A 20,930-nucleotide genomic window follows, 5' to 3' on the forward strand; every position below is an offset into this window, starting at 1 on the left:
GAGTGATTTCTGATTACTGTAGGTAGCCCAAAACAGGGCCTACTGGGTAATCTCTAGAGGCTTTCCTGGGTGTTTTAACTCCATTCCTTGCCCTTGAAGAGCTGAGATATGCCTCCATTAAGCAGCCGAGTTCAGGAGCTTATCTGCATTGCTTTAAGCTTTCTAGTTTCGCATCAGCCCATTAGAGAACCTCTTTCCTGGGTTGGAAAGGAGAAGGAATTCTTTAGATCTGCCAGTATTTTTCTAATACCTGATGCTCATAGGCTGCTCTTTTTACACTTTAAAATGTCACATTGGATTCCTGATGGAACTGGAGATTTTTATCTTCCTCTTTTCTGCCAGACCTGACATTTTTCTGGTTTTCTTCTACACTGAAGGCTTAATTTCTCACATGTGTGAGACAGAGTGAAAATTAAACAAACAAGCTGGCAGATAGATAGAATGGTTCTTCATGTCTGGAAAGCTGCAATGAGCTGTGACTTAGGAATTACAATGCTTCATATTCAAACTTTTCTTTTTGATGCATTGGGGTGGCACAAGAGCTGACAGTGACATATGGAGAAGGCCCTGTTAGGAGGATTGAGGCTGTTATGTGATAAATGACACAGTATGTCAAAGGACTTCTATTATCCATCATGCTGGCTTCCTCTGAACACGGTCTCATTGAAAAGAGAAGTAGCTGCACGTACAACTGGGGGATGCTGTAATAGGGTCAGTGGTATGCTCCAGAGAAAATAAGAAAGCTGGCAAGTACATGTTTGCGTGGGAATTGATGACTCTGGAGCTTTGAGTTCAGAATTTTCAAGTCAAATTTAATTCAAATATCTGAGGTATCCCCACTGTACATTTGTGTCAAGGATGAGCCCTACCTTCAAAAGAAGCTTTCTCAAAGCTCGCTCACGTATTCAGAAGGCTTCAAAAACCCACCAAGTTTTCAGTGTTGAGAAGCTAAGCTTTCTTAGGAAAAAAAAAGAAAGCTATTTATTATCAAGTTCTGGACTGATGGCATGATTCTGGCTGCTAATAAATCCCCAGAGTTCTCTTATTGCGTTTTTTTAACCTCTGTTGACTGCTTTGACTCTGAAATGCAGTGGAGTAAAAGTTGTGATCTGCGCTTTCCTATATGCAGGAGACATGTAAGTACTGTTGCCCTTATAAATACAAGGGATAAAAAGTACTGCTGACAGAACAAGACTTTGTCTCTCGTGACCTGATACAGAAATATCCTCTGTAAGGCGCCTTCCACCCTTCTTGACCATACAAGTTAAGAATCAGAGCAGGCTTTCACAGCTCTGTGCCTCACACTGGTGGAGAGTCTGTCAACATTTTCCTCTCTCTCATCACCCTTAACCCAACAGTGCCTCCTTGTTTGTATAATCTATGTCAGAATGACGCACGAACTGGGGGCTGTTCAAGAGAAGCGAGGAATGTATGGCACGGCACAGGCACTCATCCTTTTCAACCTCCTTTAGACCATCTCTTTTTGCAGTACCCATAATAGCTGTTTTTTTCCCTGCTTGATTAATGGACCCTCAATAGCTATGTAGTCTATAAACCCAGACAAGACAAGTAGTCTGTCTCTTTTGATCCCTGCACCCTAATAGCCTGATTTTGACTCCGCTTAAGTGGTGTTTATGTGCCCACATGAGCGGTAGTAATTGGTGCAGAATATCAAATGTCACTATTTGACATTTCATTCGTAACAGTAGTATTTAAAGTAAAGGCTTTAACTTGATGATTCATCAGTAGCCAGTGTCAAATGATCTGGGACGGTCGGTATTTTAAAAGTGTCAATCAACAGATGGATCACTCTGGAGATAATTTAATCAGAGCCCATCAGTGAACTGGCCTTAAAAAACAATCCTTCAGGATTATTGTCACAGCCGTATTGTTTAGAAGATGAGAGCGGTGCTTCCTTGGGAGCAGGCTTGGTAGCAGAGTGGCTCCTTCCATAGCTCCTCTAACAAGCCTGTTTCCTGAGAGGATGGAGTTGCAACTTCCTCAGTTGACTCTGCCCTGTAGTTAAATACAGGACTTCAGGCTCTGTTGCTGTTGAGCTGAAAGCTCTGCTTCTTCAGAACAAAATCTGCAAAACACAAACCAGCCTAAATATATAGATAACTTCACCCCCTCCAACTCCTAGCACTGCTGTGCTCTGTTTTATTTGACAGTACAGCTTTTTCTTCACCAACTCTTCATGTGATGAGACGCTTATTTCAGCTGTTGACCCCTATCAGTGACCCCTCACTGGGAGATCAGGTGTAGAGAACCGGGCTATTATCTACCTTCCACTCCTGTGTTTCTAATCAAAGCAGCCGATTTTGCTAATGCATACAGCTGAAGTCACAGTGAGGAAGACCTGGCTGAGTACAGAGAAAAGAAGTGCTTGGAACGGTAGAGCAAGGGGTAAGAAATCCTAAGAGTAAGAAAAATCAAGCTGGGAGAAAAGATGAACAAGCAAAGCAGGGAGAAATGTTAAATTCAGTTTCATATAGAATGTACAGCCATGGCAATCAGTTCATGGAGTGAGGCAGAGCATCACCCTCCATGCACCTGTCCATCCATGTTCCTTTAGCTTTCATACTCACTGAGGTGTCAGCAGCACGCAAGCGTTGTATTAGATTTTCAGTTTATATATTTAAGATAAAGCAGGTTAAAAAAATGAAATCCAGAGCGGATCTGAGAGGGTTTAGTCCAGGTGAAACACATACTGTGCTCTTCTGACCCAGGCATTGAATTCTTTGACATCTCAGATGCACAGAGTTCTGAGCCCCAATGCATTGGGTTCACAGAAGAGGAGATGGCAGGACTGTCACTTAGCATCTTCTGTTTCAGAACTTACGGTCCGTGCTACTACTGGCAATCACTGTTTACGGTTATTACCTGTAACCAGGTAAACCTTGTTAGAAAGGGCAGTGATGCTTGATAATGTATCAGGCATTGCTGCTGTTCCCTTCCTTGCAGTATTAGCATTGGTTCAATCATTTGAAACTCAGTTCCTTTTCACCATGATGTAGAGCTGTTACTGTTGTCACGTTTGAATGTTTTAACTGCACTTCAGTAATAGGCGAGTGATCCCAGTATCTTATAACCTGGCAGAGCAGGTTGTCAAAGGTTTACAATCAGAAATGATTGGCTGGCAGCCCAGGCTGGAAACTGACACTGCCTTTATCTGCCATGGTCTTTGATTTTCATTTTTTTTTTTCTGGTTTAAAGGTCCTGTAGTCTGTAATTGCTTTTTTTGGGCTGATAAGGTTGTATTGTTAGCCATGAATTTGAGACCAGCTGTTGTCTTCAGTAGTTGGATGTTTCACTGCCTGAGTTATAATTATAGTCCATAAATTGTGTTAGAATACTTGGTAGCAAGGAGCATACTGAAAATGAGATTCTTTTCAATATTTGTGTCACTTTGCAGAAGACAGAGAAAGAAGTATTGTCAAAGGACAAGTGTGTGCTGTTTTTCTTATCTTTCTGGGGCTTTGAGGTGAACGAGAGTTTGTCTGGCATTTTCTCTTGGATTGTACTCGGATAAGCATGTGGCACTACTTGGATTTACAGCATGAACTTTAAGCCAGAACCACCATGCTGCAGAAACTTCACAGCCATAGGAGTGCAGTGTGAATATCTTTTCCACTGAAAGACCCGATTCCTTGTTTTTAACCCTGCAGTGAAGCTGATGGAAGAAGCTCTAAGCAAAGTGCTGGCTCTCTATGTGTAAACAAAACAGCACTGAGAAATCCCCCAAGGTCCAAGCTGTTGGTTTTTCTTATGATTTATACCTTCTCAGTTATGTGAATAGAAACGTAAATATTTACCCTATCTTTGATCGTTTTCTTCACTATCTCAGCATACATTTTCTTTCCTTGAGGTGCCCCCAAAGGGAGTGAAATCCCAATTTCTTTGCAGTTCAGAGTCTCTTTTATTTTTGTCTTTTATTTCTTAGCAGAAGTCTTTCTTTCTGTTTGCACTTCAGCTTCTGCCCTTTGTGTGCTGCTTTCCTGCTCTTCCTTTTTCACTCATTTTTTGTTTTGCTAATCCACTGAGATTATTGAAGCATCACATGTCGTTACTGGTAGGTACTGTCCAGAACTCTTTCCAACCCTTTACTTTGTTCTTTGCCAAATATAGCTCGATATTGGCCTATGGTCACAGTTTTATCTCTATGGAATCCATCCATGCTGTCAACTATAGAATCTCTGTCCTAGTAGTTCTTTAATATTTGGAAAATAATTCATCTTCATTCCTATTCAATGCAATGGACTGTATCGTATTTCTTGAGTAGCTTTGTTCCCCATTGGCCTATTCTGTTACAATATTTTCCCTATTACTTATGTAGGACTGTTTTATATTAAATAATAGAGAGCGTTAAGTGGTTTTGTTATTAGTGTTCAGAAATCGTTAGTGTAGCTTATGCTCTCCTCAGACCCGAGTTTAGAAGATATAATCTGTAGTTTTCATTGCTGTGGCAGTTTCCCTTCATCAGCAAGGAAAAAACAAGTGGTGCTTGTAAATTCTCTGTCTAATAATTCAGTGATTACGATATTAGTAACATGTTGTGCAAAACAGGTGGTGGTGGGAGGAAGAACTAGAAGAGAAGAGAAACTGTCAGTCTTGAAAACGGCAGTAGATTTCTTTGTTTCTCCTCCTTGAAACTCATTTGGTTAAGTGAAGTGGGATTGGGTTTGATCGCTTGTTTGAAAAATCACGTTAAATAATCCATTTATCTGCAGGATGTGTGGAAAGGCCTCTGGATTCCATGACTTACTGTAAAGAGCTGTGGGGTTTCACTCTTGGCAACTGCATTTGATGCCACTCATCCCAAATAGGTAAAACGTACCTCAGTGGGGTAGGAAAAGATCTTGATATCATTTAAAAGCCACACTGTGGGGTTTATTTAGATAAAATTAACCAGTATATGCCTTTTTTTTTTCCCCTCTTTCTTTCTATTTTTTCTTCCAGTCGTGCGATATGAATAAAACATTTGCCTGTGTGGAGCTGATTGTAACGCAGTGTTCCTATTGCTTCCAGTAGGGATTTGAGAAGGAAGTTGCTTTTCATATACAGTCCTATCTGGTGGTTAAAAAGATAAACGTCTGGTAGGGAAGATGAATTGTTTCCATATATTTTTCGGTTATATTTCTTAATGGGGCACATTTAAGAAAGAGATGATTGTGTTTATGTAGAATGATGTGTGTCCTATCTGTGGTACATCCAGGTGTTTGAAGGTCATTGATGGATCAACCCCCTAAATGTGAGGCTTCTCTTTGAGCAATACTTTTCACTGTCCATAAGCGTTTCTTCACTGTGGCTTTGAAGTGTACTGAAGATGGTTATTGTTGTTGGAAAGAAGGCATCTTTTCTTTAAAAACGTACAATGTAATGGAAGTTGAAAGGAAGGTAGAAAAGCACAGTGAGGAATTGACAGGCAGCTCTATCTATCACATGACAGTTGTACTCTAACAGGACAAAAGTTGACATTTGCTACAGTCATATTCAATAGGCGACACTGAGTGTCAATATGGAGCTCTGGGCAGTCGTTATAATGGCTATGAGTGGTAAGGGAGAATGACATTTTTGATCTGTTTACTGAGATCATCTTATATCCAGAAACTGAAGGAATAAGAATCTCTACGACTTGGCTCTAAGTAATTTATTTTCATTTGCTCCTCTTATTAATAGAAATCACTTCTTTTAACATGCACCATAATGCATTGAATGACAACAGTGATATCTTTGGCAGATTCTGAGCCTACAAATGTACTGGAAATGCGTGTTCTGCTGGAAAATCAGACAAAATAGGAAGATACTGAGTTGGTGAACTTTCTTGTTTGCGTTGTTACAGGAAATGATTAAGGAAAACCAACTGATGGCCTTTTGAGTCGCATTCTGTGAAGCATCTCTAGTGCCATCAGCATGATGGGGAAATTGATCAATAAAGGGGCAGTGGCTTATGGTTGCATTCTGCTTCCCCTGCATTCTGCTGTAGATCTACCATTGCTCTGCTGTAGTAAGTGAAATTAGTTTGCAGGCTGGTAGCGTTACTGGTAGTGTAACCCAATTGTGGTGTGTAAATTCCCCCATTTCCTTTTTTATCTTCCTTAAGAAACTGTAAACTTTATTTGTCAACCAGTCAGAATCTCTCAGTGAAACATCTGGCTGAAACAACTGCTAGCAGATAAAACAAAAACTTCATCACTGCTAAAATCAAGTAGCAAATGTTGTGTATGTGAGGATAGTGATGATAAGGGACCATTTCCTTTGGGAACAACAGAAATGAGGGATGTACCGATGCTTTCTTGCCATTCCAACTTTTGCTAGGACCTGATGTGTACACAAGTGTGCTCTGTTAGAGGATATTAGAGGATATATATTTGCTGTTCAGGAAACCTTCTCTGATAATCTGGCTTAGCCCAAGCCTGGGGTGAGTTTCCCTGCTCCATTTTTTGTTTGTGCTGATGCTTTTTTGACTCAGGGTAAATGGCAGATGAACTGACCCTTCCACTCTATGGCACTATGGTTTTGGTTGTGCATGAGTCATCTACTGGTATTCAGTACTTGGTGGGATGTGACCAGAGTCCTTCCTTACAGTGCTAGCTGATTTTTAGCCCAGGTTAAGTATCCATTAAAATGTAGCCCATGATCTCATGCATAAATGCAAGGCACATCTTCTCCAAATGTAGTGTGGATATTTTCTGTGTGGACATTCTGAGTGTAGTTTGAAACATAGATAAGTGATCAGGTTAATGGAGCAGCAAAGGGATATTTGCAGTTGCAAGCAGAGAGCTAGATAATAATAATAAATCAGTAAGAAACTAAAATTCAAACATCTCTCTTCTTTGATTGCCATTAAGGGATTGTGGCCATTCAATCAGTGGATATACTTTGCATTTGATGAAATCCTGGGATGTGCGTGTAAATAATACTCTGAAAACGTAGTTGACTAAACTACAACTTAAAAGACACATGATTTGACTGTACTGATTTCTATTATTCCTTTGTTCAAATGGCATCTCCCATATTACTGCTGCAGCAAAGCTCTCTCTTCAGAGAGCTTGTCAGTGGTATCATTGCTTCGAGTGCCTCAAGGGTTCTTCTCCTTGCTCTTCCCTTTGCCAACTTTCAGTCACATCTATGACCTCAGCAGGAATGTTATTTGAAGCAATGGCAGTGCTTCAGTTCTTCTAACAACCCTCTGCTAAATCATTTCCCTGAACTCAAAATGGCAATGTATCTGAACCACCGATGGACTTAGTGAAGGGAAAGTATGGGAGAGTTGGGAAGGGCTCAGCCAGATGCCACAGTGAAGCAAAGCTATTGAATATGTGATCATGCAAAAGTATCTTAGCTTCTTCCACCTTTGCCAGCATCTTCAGATGGAATTATCTTAGACGTAAGCTAGATGAAGGAGGTGCATGCACCCTAAAGGGTATATTCAGAAGTATTTCTCATCAAGTATGACATAATATTGAGGAAGAAGACATAAGTCTGTACTTTTGCATGTAACTGTCAGGCTGTTAATTTGTCCCTAGTATCTGTGAACCATCCAACACAGCTACTCTTTTAGACAGCAATCAGTACTCAATGCCACATAGACAGGAAAACCCTAACAGATAAACAAGAGAAAAAGGCACCTGCTTGTTCTGTAATCATTGGAAACTTGCTCAAAGTTGGAGTCATGAGGATTTCCTCTGAGATGTGTCTACTCTGAAATTCAGCTATTATCTTTCTGTTTGAAACCATTATGCTTAGGAGGTCACCTCATCACCTCTTCCAGTGGCGTAAAACCACGTTCTTGTGATATCTTCCAAGCAAGTCCTATTCACCTGACTGAGCTGGGAAGCGCTAGAATGAAATAATGCTCAGCAATTTTGAACCATTCCAACACCCACAAAATTTGTGTTTTCCTAACGTTTGCACACAATTGCAGTTACTGCCTTTTTTGCGAGGCAGCAGCTGGGGGCTGAGAGCAGGCAGCTGCAGCCTGCCACAGCCACCGCTGGAGTGCCTGCACATATAAAAATGATGGAACATCCAGCCCCGCAGTTCCTTAATTGCAGCTGGGATTTTGCAGCTGTGGAGTCATACCATGAGAAATACATTCAGTGCTGCCACTCAATGAGCATAATTTTGGGGCCAACAGATTTGCTGTGTGAGAAACGAGCTCTATAAGGCCTAGTTCTTCCTCTTTCTTTTTACCTTGTTGCTATCTCTGTTAGCTTTCTGTTCCTGGTATTTTGCAGCACTCAGGGCTAGAGATAAGCGTCTATCACGCTATCCACCACTAAGGAACTGCTGCTCAGACTGTGAGGAGGTTAAAAAAGTGTTACACCTTAAGAAGAATTAAAGATATTTAGCATTTCACAGCACTATATAGCACTATTAATTATATATATTTGGAATTAAGTTGTTCAAGAAAGGTGGAAGGCTGAAGTTTTTTTCTAGGTCTTCTGCTTCAGGCAATCAATGACTTTGCTTACAAATACACTATAAAGATAAGAAGCTGAGAAAGCACTAATTTACCTAAATTCAAACAGTAACAGCTGAACTACGTTGTTTATATATATAGGAGAAAGATAACTTAGATCTTAAGGTCTTTCCTTTGTTGGTGTTTATTCCTCAGTGTTTTTACAGCCACGGTCAAAATAATTTGCAACATTTATTCCAGTTGATCAGAATGGCCTACTTGAATTTGCACATTGATTTTTGTAGAGGATATTTCTATGAGCTTATCGGTATTGATTAAATGTTATGCAGCTGAGTCTTTAATCTCTCCTGGGTCTGAGAGGGGCGGGATAGCTCAAAGTACAAGGAGTCCTGGAGAAATTCAGAAAAGAAAAACACTATCAGATAACATCAGAAATATTCCAGAGCCTCGTTAGCCTTCCTGCCTCTATTTATGATTCTAAGCACATGGCATGTTTCTGTTTCAAATCCATCTTCAAACAGAGAATTTTATTCCCCTGTACTTCCCTTCCATGTCATTCTGTGGATAGAAATGCTATGGATGCCCTCCACTGAAAAATATGGTTGGAAGTTGCGTCTAAGGTTGTTTCTTTGCAGTGATGAAATATTGGTCTTTAGAAGGCAGTTTTGAAGCTCTTTTGGTTTAAAGTTGGTGCTTAGCACAATTTCTCCTTCGTGGCATAAGTAGTATTGCCCTGTATGATGCACTTAGCAATAAATCAGTACTGTTATTCACCTGTTAGGTCTGGAAGGTCCATCAAGAATTAAAACATAGAATCATGGGCAAACCCTGCTTTACCCATGAGGTGATGAAAACTGTTTCTCGTATTAGAGAGAAGAAAACTGTAGTGCTCGGTCGTTAACTTAAGTAAAGGTAGACAGTATGGTCCTACTCCTTGTTTAGTGACTGAGCATGTAGAGCAGCCAGCAGACACATGTTGTTTAGTGGCACTGTATCAGCTTTTAAACATGGACCTTTGAAGTAGAAGAGCTATAATGATCCAGTGGTCCTATTAGTGTTCTTATCTTGTACCCTTTTCTCCATGTCTAAATGAGAGAGCTTACTGTGCTGCCCTTTGCTATGTCGTGAGTTATTTCAGCTTTTGATCAGAACCTGAGGTTTTGACTCACTGACGCAGGACAGTGCTTCTAATCTGAAAGTTTTTTAAGTGCTTTATTACCAGAATTGGATGCCGATCATTGATTTTCTTCATAAGTGTCTTCAAACCCATTGATGCCCAAATATCCTTAATTCATTACCCTTCAAGAGATTTTTCCTCTACTTCAATACATTAAAAACAAGGGAAGGGAAGGAAGAGCTATGCAGAAACTCACCAAAATACTTGGAAAAGTTCTGTGTCCTCCATTCTAGAATATTGCTGATATATTCTGATACGTAAAGCTTCCTGATTCAATTGAAGAACAGAGATAAAAACGAATAGTAAGGACCATAAATTAGTTGCCCTGATCCAATATGTTTTAGGAAGCTAGTTAAGAATTTCCTGACTTTGGAAGATGCTGAGTGCTTGCAATTCTATTGAACTTCAATAGGCAGTGATGAGTAGCTCCATATTTTGAAAAATCAGGTCATTTATTTCAGAATTCAAGTAACTTCACTTTACAAATCTGTTTCAAGAGGGATTTTTTTTTGATCGTACGAGCCCCCAATTAAAATTTGCCAATTGCTATGGAAAAAAAAAAAACAGCTTAGATTTCTGCTCACATAAGTATATAAGAACCGCTTACATTTGTTCCTATCTACTGTCCTAGTTTTTCTTTGACTTTTGTTTTTTTCCACTAGAATCTTCCAGCAAAACTGCTGCACTTAATGTGTTTGCCCTGGTTTCTAAGGCAGATCTCCCCTCAAATTCAAATCCTTTTTCTTAGGAGTCTTCATTTTTCTCTATGCGCCCTCACTTTTCTGTGCCAGCTTTACTTACCACTTGCGTGGCATCTCTTAAACACTTGGCCCAATCTCACCATTATGTGAGTTTCCCTGGAGAATTGGGTCTGTTTTGTTTTGTTTTATAGCGATTTTATCAGTTACTGCATTTTATATGGATATTTTAATTTTTTTTTTTTTTTCCTGAATGTTTTGCAGACATTTACAAGCCCATCAGGTTTCTCCAGTGAATACTTTATTTTAATAAGTGGGTATTGAATGCTTCGTTTAACTTTACTATTGTGCAGTGCCCAGAGACACTGTGCTTGGATGAGCAGTTACGTAAGTGCAATTTGTTTTAGTGCATCTTTTCGTATCAGAATTAGCATTCAGTTGAGCTTTGAAGTCATGTAGTGCATAAGCATAGGGGGAAAGTAAATAAAACAACTTAGTGCATCTGCAGATATAACCCCAAACTGATTTACTTATCTGTGCCTGCTCACTCTGCTCAGTGGCAGATCAGTCCCTCAGATGCTTTTCTAGTGATGGTAGAGCAGCGGTTGCCTGATCTCTGAGGATGCATGGAATGCGTGTCTAGTTCAATAGAAGACATGCATTTCCCTTCAGAGTCAGGTGGAATGCATAACTTGAAAATAAGTCTTTTGTTGTTTTTTCAGTGTTTTGCTCTGGCTTTTTTTCCTATTTTGACATGGAAACTGTATTGCAAACAGACCTGATCTGTAACTATTGCTTATCTCTACAGAAAGGAACACTTATTGCAAAGAAATCAAATTGTTTCATAGGAATTCGTGACTGTTCAGTGGACTAGGCAGGCAGAGCTGGAAATTCTGTGTTCAGAAAGGGGAAAAGCTTGCATTCATGTATATGATTGCTGAGTAACCTGTGAGGAATTATTACTTCATTGCGGGGAGATTGTATTTGTCATGCAAGTAGCCTGTGAAGTTAGTAGGCATCGTCACACAACAGTGTATATATCCTGTTATAGCGGGCATTTCCAGTGGAGCTGTAGGCATCAGTAGCAATATGATCACAATCATATTGGTTTTAAGGCGTGACTGTAAAAAGAAAGGGAGAAAAGTAGGAAGAAAGAAGGGAAAGCTCCTCCAATGTGAGTGATTAGCAAAGTCTAGTGTTACTTTCTTTAACTGTGCCTGCCATGGAGAGGGTGGTTGACAAACTGTGTTCTTGGGTTTGTGTTATTTCATAAGCTACCGCTCAGCATATTTCTGGTAATGGTGCTTTGTCAGTACTCTAATTTACTGACGGAGGAAGTATAGTATGTCTTCATATATGTCAACCTGCAGTCAGTTCCAGCATAAATCACATCACAGTCTCATGTACTGAGATCTCTGCTCGTGCTGCTGTCAGTTTGCTGAAACAAGTCTGATACACAGATCTTTGCAGGCCCCAAACTGAAAAGGGACTCTAGGTTTCCAAAATTGGTTTGTCTTCTGAGGTAGGCGCACAATGTCCTGATCAATGACTAGCAGGAAGCGGGATGTTACAAGCTGGACAAAACCTTTTAGATGATGCTGAACATGATTAGACCAGGATGATGTTAGTGATGGTCCAGAAGGGAACTGTATCATAATATCTTGGACCACAGTCCTTGTGCAGTGTTTGTTTCATTACTCTCATTACTAAAACAAAAGTGCAACGGTTCTTCAGCACTCACTGACAATGTTTTTGGATTACTCCAATTATTCTATAACTTATTAGCAGAATATTTCTGATTCGTAGCATCTGTTCTGAGGTCTTTTCCTCCCATTCTAATTAACATCTTCAGTTCGCTCTTGCCTGTAGGAATGAGTGCTACCTACTGGACTATGGGGCTGCATAAGGATCCTAGGAAAATTGAACAGATCTGAAGGTATCTCTGCACATTCTATTTATTTTTTATTCTTGGCCTCTACGCAAGGCTCTGCTTGTAGTTCTTATTATTGATCTATGATGCCACACTTTGCTCTTATGTGTCACTTAGTTGGGTTTAAATTTTAGAACAGTCATCTGGAAAATGTATTTCTTAGTGTTCATTTGTATATGGAGATTGCACTGATATAACTACCCGATATTTAAATCAACTCAATTAATGCAATCCATATGTGAGCAATTAGCTTAAGTCAGTTAAGAACCTTTCTTCAGGTATATGAATGTAAACCATATTTAAATTAAGAAAGTGAACAATGCAAGACTTAGAAGCAGGCTGAAGGACATTACTTCAAAAGTAAAATGTTAGTTATTCAGTCCTTTGTCTTGAAACCTCTGGTTCTGGTCTTAATTTTTCACTGATTTGCTACCTTGTTGCATGAGTGTCTTCACTTTTCAATATTTGTGCCTGCAAAATTAGGATCTGCTGAAAGAGTTTGTAGGAGGATGAGGCTGTCTTAAAGAACTGTTTTCTCCCCATGGTAAACTTAAGCTTTTCAATGAGTAATAGTCAAAATTGGAGCCAAATCTTCCCATTTAAAAACATCATTTCCATTTGGAAATGTCATTGCAGTGCCATCTGGGAGTTGCTTGGCTGTCCCGTTGTCCTGGCTTCACCTGCCTCCCCTGCTGCATCTTAATTTGTGCATCTTACTGAATTAGTGTTGTCAGCGCTTTAAGTTGTGTTGTAGGACACGTGGCCCAGACAAAGAGGCGCTTTGGCAGAGAAGAATGAGTACCTTAGAATCCTTAAGTGCACATATTCTGCCATATGCTGAGGGCATCTCTTAAACAGTTTAACATTCTGAACTGGCCAATTTGAAGTTTTGATGGAAAACTCCAAGTTTTGAAGAGAATGAGCTGAGGAAAAGCTATGATTTCCAGCAGGAAGCAGGTACTTGTTAAAAGAAAAATCTTGAGTTGAAAATTACTTTTTCCAGTCAGAACTAGTGACTAAAAATTCTGTTTTGGGCTTTCTTACCAGTGAGAAAGTATTTGAAGTTGTTGCAAAAAGGGTCTAAAGATGACTCAATCTCATGGTAGGTGTCAAGAAACTTTCATTTTTTAGGTGCTTCCTGAATCCTTATTTACTCCTCCACAAAACAGTACAGATCATCATAACTTGCATTTTCCTCATAAATGACAGTGCAAAGTGTCACCAACTGCAGGTGAATTTGTTCTCATATTTGATAGTTACTGTTGTTGCAGCTAAAATAGTAGAAATCTGATGAGCGTCCTTTCATGTGGAACTGAGGAGGTAGTTTAGCTGTGATAAGGCTGTTAACTCACCTTTTCAGTAGGTCATGTGAACTTCTTGTCTCATTTGATTATGACATTGACAGTGTTAGCTGGGAATGATGCAGATCTCATTCTGTGTCTAACTGGTTTGTGACAAAGTGCGGCTTAATGAAATGTGTCCGCTGAGAGAAAAGGAACTCTCCTATCAGAACAAGGACAGAGACACAGTTACACGGACCAAAAGGAGAAAGCACAGACTAAATCATTTATCTTGGGAAGGAAGAATTGTCCACTGTAAAAAAAATCAGTCAGATGTAGAAGGTGAAACTCTGAAGGCTCGTTATGCTAATTAGCATCAATGCTCTGATGTGGGTAGGCAAGAAGAAGCTGATGGAGTGGTGCTTTAGAACACCATTTGCTCAAGAGGAAGTACAACGCATCATGGATTCATTAATCTGTGCTGAAATGGAAAAGTCTTTGAGCAGCAGTGGTCTAAAGTGGTCAGGATCTTTCCAGTGGCCTTGTTCAGTTGGTTGGCAGCCAGATAGTACGAGTGTCATCTAAGAGATAAGCTATGATCAGTAGTGAATTGTTAGCTGCAGTAATGTGGATGGAAACTGCTTTGGTCATTGGTGCCTGTATATATGCCTTGCAGATATTCACCTATATTTCACTGTGAACAAATGAAAATCTGGTAACTTCAATCCCTGAACAAAGAAAGAACATTGCCCCCTTTGTTTCTTGAAGTAAATGGGGAAGGGATCACATTTCTTCAGTGAAACCCCGTGGCTTGCCAAGATGCCCAAGTGAGGTATCCCAGAGGGAACTTTAAGCAGCTCACTTAAATGATGGGAAAGAAGTTTCACTATGAAATTAATGATGCAGCCCAGAGCACAGTAGGAAAACACCTTGCCCTCTTTTTCCCCATCTTTGATTCCAGCTGTAGAGTCCTGTAGTGCTTATCTGTATATTTATCTGCTATAAAATGAAATGGATTATATGAAGAGCTCTACGAAGCAGTACTCAGTACTTCAACATTTCTCTAATGCAATTAAGGCAGATATTTCAGAAAATGGAAGACTGTTAGTTGCCATAAGCTGGTGTTTCATTGGATTGCACACAGTTTAAAGCCTCCAATATTGCTGTTGTTGTGGGGGCTTCCTGTTTCTAGAATGACCATAGACATCGCAGGGCAATGCTGTAATGCAACGACTAGATGGCATTGGATGAGCATCTCCATGGAATAAATGTATGGTGAATGTAGTCAGTTCCAGCGCATGGACTTCAGGCTGTAAAAAAATAATTCTATTTCTGTCACATCTTCCTTTTAATTATGAGGGAGGGCTTTACTGGTTCTGCTGCTTTCCAGCATCACTGCCTTGTTCTCTGAAAAGGTTAACAATCAAGAAAATTCACGATTCCACCTGCCCTCTCCACATGTACTCACATCTCAGGTTGATCTGAGCTTTCTTAATTGCAAGACCAAAACACCTTAATGCAAATATTCCTCTTGCTTCCATCCTGGGTAAGCAGTAGTTATTTATAAGTCCAGCATGCTGTGTCTGTCTGAGGCTGCCACACGCTGTTCAACGGCATCCTGATGTTTACTTGTGCCTACTTTCCTTTATAGATATTCTTATCCTGTGCTGGTACTGCTGTCTGCTTTTAAGATGCACAGTGAATGGTGATGTTGCTCTCTACATATCAAACACAATGCATCCCTTTAGATTTCATAGTTCACTGTGCCCCAGGTGCTGTTATTATCAGTCCTGACATCATTCATTTGATATGATGGGCCCTGTCTTTCCATTTATCTGTAATGGACAGGAGATTTTGAATCATTTTATCTTCCAAGCACAGCAACATCTTTTCTTTAAAAAGTGACTTTCCTCTCTTTCCACTTCTCGCTTTCTTCCTGGTCTAATATCTTGTGCATTACATTTATCCCCCCCATGTCTTTATTTCATATTTCCTTTTCCCTTTTGTTTTAGTGGGTTTTTTTTGTTTTGGTTTGTTTTGTTTTTTGGTGTTTGTTTTCTTTTTTCCCCTCTCCTCCCCATGTGTTCCCTTCTCTCTTTTTCCCCTCTCATTTTTCTTTCCATGCAGGGCATCGAACCAGTCTTACAGCAGCCAACTGAAGGGTTCTGTTGACAATATCAGCCTTGGGTTAGGACTAGTTCATGTCTCCCAGTCCAAAGACATTTCAGAATTCAGTACAGTTGGAAGCTGAGGCGCTCAGGGATCTTTTGCTTTGCTCTTAAACCAAGCAGACCTAAGGGTGAGAGAAAAAAAGAGGATGAATCTTCATTAAAACTTGATGTCAGACTTCGAGGTACAAGATTAAAAGCAAGGTCTTAAAATTGCAAACAGACTTAAAATATCATTCTGTTTTTAACTGAATAGGTCCGTGCTTTAGCAACTTAACCTCTTTCTCATTAACTCTCTGTGAGGTGTCCCTGCCTTCAGAGCAAGGTCTAATGCTTCTCTTAGAAGTGCATTTACTGCCTGTGTATTCAGAAGAGAAAACTCAACCTCATCTTTATGACTGTGGTGTATCAATTTGAGATGTTAAGGATCTGGCTTTTTTAGAGTAGTTCTCCCATTTGCAGTTCAGAATGACTACCTGCCTTTATACATCTTTAGAGGTGCGGCTTGCAGAGGTGCAGGAGTATTACTGATGATGTGTACTGATATTTGAAACCAACAGTCATCAACAAATTCACCTGTGGTTGAGTTTTCTTTGCTCACAGCCAGTCACAGGAGAGCTGAGCGTGTTCCATCAAATCTTTGCTTCAGGGTGTGGGCTTGACTACTTTCTGTTCATTTTCCAGGGCTGCATGGCACTAGTATATCTGAAAGGCAGACAACCCAAGCGTTTCTTTCCTCAGACAGTTGTGAGTGCTGGGTGCTTTGCTGTGGATCACTGTGGCAGTGTTTTCTGGCTACGTACGTTTTTAGAACACCTTAGTTATGCTTTGAGGGTCCCATCTTCTACCAGCTCTGTGGCTTTTCCTGAGTTATTCTAGAACTACTTACAGAAACGTTACAGCCCCAGAGTCTGCTTGGAGGAGAAGGTCAAAAGTGTTTGGTCTTGATTGGTGGGAGAGATGTGTGATATTTGCACAAACTACTTCAAATTGTGGAACTGATCCTTTCTACAGTAGCACTAATGGATCGTGTATCTCAAAGGTTGTGGCCGAACGTTTAATGGAGCCACTTCAGTTCTTATGTAGAACAAAGGAGCAAATAGTTTCCTTTTTTCTGTGCTCTGGTAGTCAAGCAGTACCCCAGGAGGCAGCTAACAGCTGTCCCACATGCTGACCCCCGTCAAAGAACTGTTTAAAGGTAGAAAAGGAGGTAGAGCTATAACAGAAGTTCAATCCAAAGCATCAGACTTGTGAGCAAGAGAAATACAATTTAATTACGGGTAATCTGTTTAGAGGTAGAGGTGGGGTTTCCTTTACTCTATTGGAATTCCTTGTGGCAAACATTTTCATCACTTGGTTTGAGCTGCTGGGAGTCCCATCCAGGCTGTCACGTAGTCTCACTAATGCTGCAAAGGAGAGAAGACATAAAGCACTTAAAGCAAATACAGTAGCTTGGAACTACGTTGTGAGAAATGCCTTTGGTTTGAGAAGTGAATTTCATTAAATCTTGCCAAATGTAGAAAGCCAGTCTCAGCTTTCCAGTCTCTTTATTTGCTATCAGCACTTGAGATCAGCTTAATATTTTACCTTCACCCTTGGATGCAGAGCATAACGGACAAAACCATTATCTGCGAATGTCATCGCTATTAGGAGAGGAAGAGAAGGAGGAAAGGAGCAAGGGAACAGAGCTGGTGGGGATCTCCAAAAATAAACAGCCTATAACAGCATGGTCAGAGGGAGTGAGCGAGGTTGCAAAAATCAGTGTCTCATAATTTAATTAAAGTTCTGCATCTCCTGTAGAGCTATGGCTACAGGCTGCCAGGCAGAGGGCTAATATCTAAAGGTCATTCGAATGAGCGAAGATACTAATCACTGGAGGACAAAACTGAACTCTGCCTCCCAGTTCTTGCCTTCTTGGTGAGATTTTACCTTCCTTCCATTATAAATTAGCCTGTGAATGTCATGGGGCAATTGAACTGTCATAGAGTCTCCTCTAGGAAGAACCTCCTTTTGTATCAGAATGATGGAATTGGTAAATTGCAACATGGGCAGAGTAAAGACTGAAGAGTGAGGGTACTGTGACCTATGAACATGTCAGCATGCTGTGTACAAGATGTGCTTGTGAACCAGCCCTACATTCCAGACCACAGTCCATAGCAGAATCTAATGCTGCAATGAGAAACACTGCAATGCAACAGGATCGATTAGTTTTTCTTGCCTCCTTTTCTAAGAGAACATCTAATTTCTTCTTGTGTTCAGAAAGAAAAATAATTTATATATATATTTACAAACTGGCTTTTTGTTTAGTGACTTTTAGAATGGAGTTACGCCTGCTGGAAGGAAACTGTGTATGCACACAAGTTCTTGGCAGAAATACACTTGTAAATCTCAGCTGAGCATCTGTTCTCTTGCAGGTCAGGAAAGGTGAGCCTGCAGGTAACTTTGCCTGAAGGGCTATAAAGAAACATAACAGAAACAGTCATGTTTTTACATAGAATATTTGGTAGAAGCATTCAGTGACTTCTCATGCTTTTGTTACTGGCAATATTTTTCAGCTTTCAGAATGAGCAATGTAGCAGCTGTGGGTTATGAGGAAAAAAGGGAATTCAGGTAACACTGAAACTAGAGTAAAGTCAGAATGAGTCTTGTGATGTTGCCAGAAACCCCAAGATGGCATCAGAGACCTTGTTTTTCTCCATTAGAAACGTATGACATTTTTAGTGGATTTTATTGTTTCTTTGTTTTCCTTTCTTAACCAGTTCTCCATTGTATCTAGTATTTTTTGAAGTATTCCAGCCTTAAGACCTTTTTTCTGCAAGCATTATTTGCAAGGCTCACTGATAACGCTGGATGCAATGCACCCCAGTTGCAATGCGAGATTCTATCTTCAGACCGCCAGATTGTGTCCCCAGGAATACATCTGTACTTATTCTGTGACTAGGAGGCTGGAACAGCAAAGCTGGATGTAACTCTGTAGCTAGAAATTTGTCCAGTACTTACAATAATTAGGCTCTGCAGTGCACACAATCACTAATGAGGGAAATTAGTCAGATTCTGCAAAATTGTACAATGATGTGCTGCTCCTTACAATCAAATATCCTGCAGATTTTTTCACTGATCACTGAGTCAGGAGCAGAATATTTTCAATCCAACTAATGAAAACACTTTCTCAGTGCAAATCTAGGATCCTTATTTAGCTTTTTATCCAGTCTTTGCAGTGAATCTAGGTAATTGTTCCACATAATGATGTAGCATGCATCAAGATCTTCTTGATGTGCTTCAGATAGCTACATTTCTCATGAGCGGAGGAGCTTAAATGAGATATCCAGCTCATCTCATTTAAGTGCATACATATTTCAGGCTGGTCGAAGAGATTCAAGCACCTGTCTTCAATTAGAATGAGTAGGAGTTGGATGTACTTATTTGCTGTGGAGGTTTTGAGAAGCCTTTGCTGTGCACGTAAGCTGGGTGAGTTTTGTAGATAGCGCAGAATTTAGAGCGTTTCCGAAGGTAATTTTGTTTGTAAGTGGTCCTGATTGTGTATGTACTTAAGTAAAGGAAAATCTGCATTTATTTTCAGGGCTGTAACTGTCTGAATTCTGGAAGGAAAGGGGATGATAAAATCTGCATGGTGGTACGCACCTCTGAAATGTACCGACTGTTGATTCATTCCAACCCAGTGTTAAAAGTCTTTGATCTGTGTTTTAATTGGCATTCCCCATCTTTGTGCCAGGTCTTGCCAGAATCAGGAACTCTTTGGAATCAACTTTTGTTTGTGATGTGTTGCTTTGTGATTTCAGCCACCGTTGTTCCTTGAGTGGAGATGATCTGAACAGGCAGTGGCTGACTCCCAGTTCTCAGCTCCATCCAACAATTTACCACACCAAAGGTCTTCTGTATTATCTGCGCAGCATCAACCGGGCCCCTGTGGTGAGTAACTCCCTGTATCTTCTATGGGTTATTGCACGCAGATGGATTATTGCAGTTGTGTCAACAGCCCTGTTTTATGGTTAGAGATGTGGAAAGCATACTATACCGCTATACTTTCATCATTGTGGGGTGTTTTTGAAAGTCTTGGGTTATCTACTGAATCTTCTAACCAACTCCAAACTTCAGAGTCTTCGTGCACCTGCAGAGTGAATACAAATTCCTTACAGCTCCTTAGTATCCTCAAAGTACTTCAGCTAAACTAGATATTGTTAGTAAGTTATTGTTATCTTTCTGGCAATGACAGGAGAAATTCTGTGAAGACATAGTCTGAATGGATCATGCAAAAGCCCAAACTGGAGCAATCTGTGCAATCAGAGAAACACAAGTTAGCTTTCAAAATGGTTGAACTTTTCTGCTGCTTCAGTGAGAAGAAAATGACTTTTTGGGGGAACTACCGGAAGTTCATGAGGGGTGATACTACTGGCATATGTCTGGGATCTGTCCCCATCTGTTCGGTCTTGATGCCCAACAGAATGAATAGTTCTTAGACCTCAGGATAAAAAAAAAAACACTGATGGTTTCAAATGTTGATGAACAGAATGGAAGTGGATGGAACAGCAAGTTGGCTTCTTATAGCCCCAGTTAGGCAGGAAATGTCCTAAGATGCACTGTTCACTCTGGTCTTGATGAGAAAATCCTCAGACAAGGTGAAAATGTCTGTGAGTTTCTTTAAGTGAATATTTGTGGAAATATGCTATTTTTGGCCTAAATGACAGCCCTGACATCGAGCTCTGCACTCCAAGGAATCTACTGGAAGTTCAGCTTGTATCTGAGAGTTTATTCCACCTACATTTTCTTTGGGTTTTGAGCTACATCTGATCAGTTTTGTTTTATTGTGCTAATCGTATTGGGCCTTTTTAATTTAAATTTATCATAACCATCCCTGTCACATCCAGATGCATGAAGTTGAACATGCGCCCAGTGGAAGTTTTCATCTTGCTGAGTGAAGTAAGACTATTGATCGTATCATGTCTCTCACTCACAGGCAGTATGTCAGACGTGGTAAACTGATTTTTTCTTTGCCTTTGAAGAGTACATTGATTTTGGTTTATACATGCTCGCAAATGTCTTTTCCCAACTCCAGAAGAAGCTGGATTTCTTCTGCCCTGCACTCACTGCCAAGATGCCATGAAGGCAATTTCACTGATAGCCAAATGATTTCTGTGGAGTGAATTAGTTTAATTTATCTTGGGGATGCGCAAGCAGTTTCTTCAAAGGAAAGGAAAGCTTCTTGAAAGTGAAAAGGAAATAACTTTAAAGTT

At 40.2% G+C, this 20,930-nt stretch overlaps 1 protein-coding gene across 1 annotated transcript in view; it reads left to right on the forward strand.

Moving 5' to 3' along the window:
- Positions 1–20,930, forward strand: part of LOC146752345 (cytosolic carboxypeptidase 4-like) — a 93,869-nt gene that overhangs the window by 14,121 nt on the left and 58,818 nt on the right. Inside the window, exon 2 of the mRNA XM_085532025.1 lies at positions 19,479–19,608. Coding sequence (XP_085388151.1) covers positions 19,479–19,608 — 130 coding nt within the window. The remainder of the gene's footprint in view (positions 1–19,478; positions 19,609–20,930) is intronic.

This window comes from Coturnix japonica, unplaced genomic scaffold, assembly GCF_054131305.1.
Source record: "Coturnix japonica strain WE unplaced genomic scaffold, WE-NBRP24 Scf046, whole genome shotgun sequence".
Taxonomy (NCBI): Eukaryota; Metazoa; Chordata; class Aves; order Galliformes; family Phasianidae; genus Coturnix; species Coturnix japonica.